Here is a 5,471-nt window from a genome sequence, read left to right as displayed (position 1 = left end):
TATCCATATATGTGCAGCCAGGTTATATTAAGGAAATAAAAATATTGCTTCCTAAATCTAAGGAATCGTTGGGATCATGCATTAGGAATATCAATTAATTGTTTTCTTTTTGTATGAAATATATCTTAACTTTGCTCAAATTTGAATAGTACGGAGAGAGTATAATATCCCTTCACCTCATAAAACTTATCTTAACTTTATCTAGATTTAAATGTCTCTAGACACTATTTAGTACTACCTCCACTCAACTTCAATTGACGTGGGAGTGTGCCTACCAATACACTACGGTAGTCTTCCCACCACATCAAGTTTTCCGACCGGAGGGAGTACATAGATACACCCAAATTTGGATAAAGTTAAGACAAAGGGAGCAAAAAAATCAGTGTACATCCCAGGTGTCGGGCAGAAAGACCCGTCGGCCTATTTTCAGAGCATCCATGAGGTAAGCAAAGTCACCGACGCAAGGCCGCAAAGTGCTTAGCAGAACAAATCATGTGTTATTTTACTACAAAGAATTACAGAATCAGAAGAAACTATGATAACGATGATATCATTTATTGATCCCTGGGTCTCACTTCGGCACAAAAAATACATACATCTACAGGCATAACGTACTCAGGACCAACAACCAGTTCTTAAATCGGTGAAGCCTGCTACAGAAAACATCCTCCTTTTTTCCCTTTAATACAATGACTATTGAGGAATCAACTTATCACTTTTAATGAATCAAGCAGATGTTCTATAAACTTACATAAGAATTCTGTTTTCTCCTTTCTGTCGAAGCTGTTGCATTTACTTGTCAAGTCGAGTACTTCGCGATGAGTTTATCAACGTGGATGATGACGTCATCGATATGGGGACGAACTGCAGGGTGTGGCTGCAGCATCCAGGTTATGAACTGGCGAAGACTGTCAGGGTAGGACGAACCCGTCTCAGTAGACCATTTAACCTGTGCACTTTTGATGACTGTTACTAAGCTCTCGCCAGCAGCTTCATCAAGCTCGTATTCAAATGGGGATTTCCCGTACCTGTAAAATTAAGGACATGGTCAGATGATCTGCAGCTTGCACTAAAGAACTTATAAACTAGTAGGTACTAGGCATGACAGCATGCCAAAGTAATACTGCGTTGATGAGCAATTTGTCTTATTCCAGTTCCATACAAATAACAAGACAGTTAGCCCTGAAGAAAGAAGACAATGAAACTTGCCCTAAATAATGGATTCTGCACTAAGATGATTAGTGTACAGATTCAGAAAATCACAGGAGCGTGATTTTGTTCACTAGGATTGAAGAGGTCTTGATGTGGCAACGAATTATTTAAAGTAACTTGCAGGCTACTTCAAGTTGTAGACAATTTTGAAACATTAGCTTTAGCATTATCCTTGCAATGGGAGACACGCATGGACAGTTTTTCAGGAAAAATTGGAACAACATATTTTTCAGGGGGGTTGATTTACTTGCATTGCCTGATTTCATAATTGATACATACTGTGGACCTTATATAGGACTTACTGAACCGTTTAAGTTATAATTCAAAAATACCAATCCCATCTCTAACTCTTATTTATTTCCTATTTTAAAAAACGGTTCTTATTTATATACTATTTCAAATGTATTTGGACACTGCAAATGTTATATCCTGCATACACCGATGGTAAGAAGAAGAGTCAGACATCAAATCAATATCCTGACAGCAAACATCTTAATTAAGCTTTCTATATGGGGGGCTGTATTCTAACTTTTTGGGCTGTATTCTAACTGATCAGCATAAGGCACTAAAGGGATATGATCGGGTTAGTCACTAAAATATATGAGTACATATTTTGACACAATACAATACAATACAACAAGGGTTTCATACACATGACAGGTTTCTGTGTAATTGCAACAGTATTTATCAAAGATACTGTTCAGACCATCCCTTAAAAAAAATGGAGGATAACATTAACAAGTAAATCCTAGATTCAGTATAAGCAAATTTTAGGCATGGGTACCAACTATCAGTCACAAAATAATTAGCTTCAAATGGTGAGGTCATGTGTCAGAACTTACATCATAGCATAAAGGGTGCATCCCAGAGACCATACATCTGTCCTCTCATCAATATCGGCATGGCTTGGGCATTCCCATAATTCAGGTGCCCGGTAAAGTTCAGAACAGTGCTCTGAAGCCCATTCCTACATTAAATTTATCGGTAGTTAAAGTAAGAAAAGGAATCCTAAATTAACAGAGAAGTTGACCTATCTTTCAATTACCCTATATTGCTTTACCATCTGTGCTTTAATCCAAATGATATTAACAATTTTAATTTGCATCTTTAAATATAAATGTACCTGCAGCTGCAAGGCTTCTGCTTGCGATCTAATAGCTCTTCTTGCGGGGCGAGCACTTTCAAAGTCCATCAAGATAGCAAGATGCTGCTCCTTCCTCTGAGTTATGAGGACATTGTCAGGTTTAACCCCATTATGAGCATATGGTGGCTCAAAACTGTGCATATGCTTCAGTCCTGCACATAGCTGTAGGAAACACAGATCGCACAAATTAATCCTCATAGGAAGTTGCTAAAAGCAGCAGTAATCTTGATGGGGGTAAAAGAGTACAACCTACAGTTTAATCCTCATAGGAAGTTGCTAAAAGAGAACAAGATTGAAGTTTGTATCTCAATTCTGATATAAATATAAAGACATGTAGTTTTATATGACCGAAAAGTCGGGAACAGAAGAGTAGAAGACCATGAGCCATTTTGTTCATGCCTAACTGTTCCAACATGGTATGTCGAACTACCATCTCACATTTAGTTAGAAAACCTATTGTGATCCTACTGTAGTTGTCCAATAATAAGGAAAAAAATGCAGCATCATACAAAAGACAGAAGTAAGAAGTATTTACTTGTCGAAATATCTGGAGGATAGTAATTGTCGGAAAATGTTCCTTCTTTTCTTGCATGGCTTTAGTGACATCCTGCAAGGTTCCATCTAGGTGAACTGGGAATAACAAGTAAGCCTCGTGGTTCTGCGACCCATCTTGCACACCCTACATACATATAAAAGCAGAACTGTTGGTGACAGCACAAATAGTACTTAAAGTACATGTAATGTGATGCCAATCAAAGCTGATAAATATCTGGCAGCAGACAGCCAACCATCTGACTATTTTGTTTGCCAACATTACCTACCTACTTCCTTCCGTAGTAATATGGATCAGAAGGACTACCATCATTTATGCTTAAAAAGAAATAAAATATCACCACGAAAATACTCTTAAGTTGAGCTGGCTAGGGCCAGATTGGCGTAGCACGTGGGTTTCAAACATGATTTGGAAGATGGACAATATATTACTACTGTCATTATTTGGAAGCAGGCATGAGATCTATTTGTATCCAACTTACCTTGACTGCAATAATGGCATTTTCGAGAAGTGGAAGTAGATTCGGATGGCTGAACTGAGAGGACACTTTGATCTCCTGGCGAACTAGCTCTAGATGCTGATCGCTCTGAATAAGAACTTTCTTCAAAGCATATGTCCCATCAGCTGAAAATAAAATCCAGGAAAATGAGATGATGATAAATAAGTGCAACAAATATTAGTTGAAGAAACAAAGACAGTACAACAGCCAGAGTATGAATAGACAGATAATCAAAAGTGATCAATAGATTAGTAATTCCTCTAGTAAATCATATCACCAAAATGCCATGTTATTCGCGGTGTGCCATTTAGTATGCTAATACAAGGCTGCTACCTAGCAATATCGTAAAATTAGAAAGCAGTCTGGTAGATTGTAGCTTTGAGTGATGAAATCTTGCAGGAAAAAAAAGATTGTAGCTTTCAGTGATGAAATCCAGTTGGACCATATGGGACTTAGAGGATGCTCAAGAGGTTAACACTATACAGTATATTGGACCTAACCTAAATTTAATGGAGTGGTTAGTTTAGCAGGTTAGGCAGTAGTTAGTCTAGGTTCTCCTAGAATTCGACCGGAATCCTAGACCTGACCAACTATTGGAAAAATACCTGGAATGACATAAAATTTGACCAGGACACATATATGGCTGCTCTCCGAATAAAGATCGTTGACTAGATCTATAAAAGCGTGGGCCGGTGCATTTGGAATTTAGGATCAGGACGAAATGTGTATGCACGAGCTGGCAATGTGGGAGGCGATCCAGTTAAGTAAACAACTAAGGCCAAATTCGCAAAAAAAAAAAAAAGTAAACAACTAAGGCCAAGTGCTGGCGGAATTCAGGAGACACCCGTAACCCGAAGCAGGAACCGCCACGGCGCACCAGCGCCGAACGAGAAATGCTCTTAGCCTCAAGAGGATTTCAATGAAACGAGAAAATTTGCCGTGCCGATCTCCGTTCTTCAGGAGGGCGCAATCTGGATTCGCCCAGCCAATGAAGAAAAAGATAGGCATTTTCGCCGCACGCCGGATTCAAAAACCAAAATTGACGCGTGATCCAGCCGACACCACCCTCAGATCTGAGCGAGGGAGAGGGGCAGGTAGACGGACCTGAGATGTGGGACGGGTCGACGCCCTTCTTCTTGGCGATCCCGACGGTGCCTGGCCCCGCCCCGGCGGTGCCGTCGGAGGCGGCGGCGACGGCGACTACCTCCTTGACGAGGAAGACGGAGGAGCCCGCGGGGCCGGCGTCGCCGAGCCTGCGGAGCACGCGGAAGCGGTGGTCGTTGACCCAGATGTCGGCGGCGGCGCCGACGGTGTCGTAGAGCGCGTTGAGGCCGGAGAAGGAGCACCCCATGGCGGACGCGCTGGCGCGGTCGGGGAGCTTCCGGTCCAGCAAGGAGGGAACCGCGAGGCCGGTTTAGGATTTGCAATTCTTGCAGAGGCACGCGCCGCGCGTGTCTCTCGAGTGACCGGGAAATGGTTTTGGGTTGGCCTTGGCCTGTCCGGGGCGGGGCGGTGGTACGTCGTAGATCTGGAGGTGGTGTGGTGGGGTTGGCGCTTTCGCAAGCGGATCTCGCCTAAAAAGCAGGTCGCCGCCACTATTTTAACCCGTCGTGGTCAGCGAGTCGTCTCGCCACAGTGCAGAGAGAGAGCAGCAGATTCAGCACGTCTCCAATGGTGCCACCTATCCGACGTCTACAGTGGCCCTAACAGCATCTCCACTGGTGACCCTTAAATAGATTCCGGCAGCCGCGTCGGTACTACCGTATGAGAACGCCAGCACCCATTTTCTATTTGGGTGTTGTTTCCACACCGGCACCCTCCCTGGTAGGATTTTTAAAAAACAAACTAAACATTAACTTTTAGTTTCATTTTCAGTCATTCAGGATCGATGAATGAATAATGCTTTAGGCAAATCCGAATAAAATATTATCGACTCCTCAATTCCCGGATGACATGTGAAACATACTTCATCTCTAGTTGTTATCACCAGAATTTGACCAGATCAGAGGTGGGCCGCGATTAAGATGGGCTTGAAGAATATACACGGAAGATATACATGAATC

General features: G+C 42.2%; 1 protein-coding gene across 1 annotated transcript; it reads right to left on the bottom strand.

Annotated features, from left to right (window-relative positions):
* Window positions 1–612: 612 nt before the first annotated feature.
* On the bottom strand, window positions 613–4,892 carry LOC124652322 (probable serine/threonine-protein kinase DDB_G0291350). The gene is made up of 6 exons (XM_047191346.1): window positions 4,513–4,892; window positions 3,391–3,533; window positions 2,892–3,035; window positions 2,336–2,518; window positions 2,055–2,179; window positions 613–1,028 (listed from the first exon to the last, which is right to left on the bottom strand). The coding sequence occupies exons 1-6, from the start codon at window positions 4,757–4,759 to the stop codon at window positions 800–802; spliced, it is 1,071 nt and encodes a 356-aa protein (XP_047047302.1). The 5' UTR covers window positions 4,760–4,892; the 3' UTR covers window positions 613–799.
* Between the last annotated feature and the right edge of the window lie 579 nt (window positions 4,893–5,471).

The sequence above is a fragment of the Lolium rigidum genome, chromosome 5 (genome assembly GCF_022539505.1).
Source record: "Lolium rigidum isolate FL_2022 chromosome 5, APGP_CSIRO_Lrig_0.1, whole genome shotgun sequence".
In the NCBI taxonomy this organism is placed as follows: Eukaryota; Viridiplantae; Streptophyta; class Magnoliopsida; order Poales; family Poaceae; genus Lolium; species Lolium rigidum.
Note: the sequence above shows the minus strand (reverse complement) of the source record. Positions and strands in the feature narration are given on the sequence as shown.

Excerpts from the sequence above, each read along its gene's own strand:
- LOC124652322 (XM_047191346.1), bottom strand. The coding sequence starts at position 4,759 with ATGGGGTGCTCCTTCTCCGGCCTCAACGCGCTCTACGACACCGTCGGC. Across the intron at positions 3,036-3,390 it reads ATGCCATTATTGCAGTCAAG|GGTGTGCAAGATGGGTCGCA; the intron begins GTAAGTTGGATA and ends ATATGTATGTAG. Across the intron at positions 2,519-2,891 it reads TCCTCCAGATATTTCGACAA|CTATGTGCAGGACTGAAGCA; the intron begins GTAAATACTTCT and ends TGTTTCCTACAG.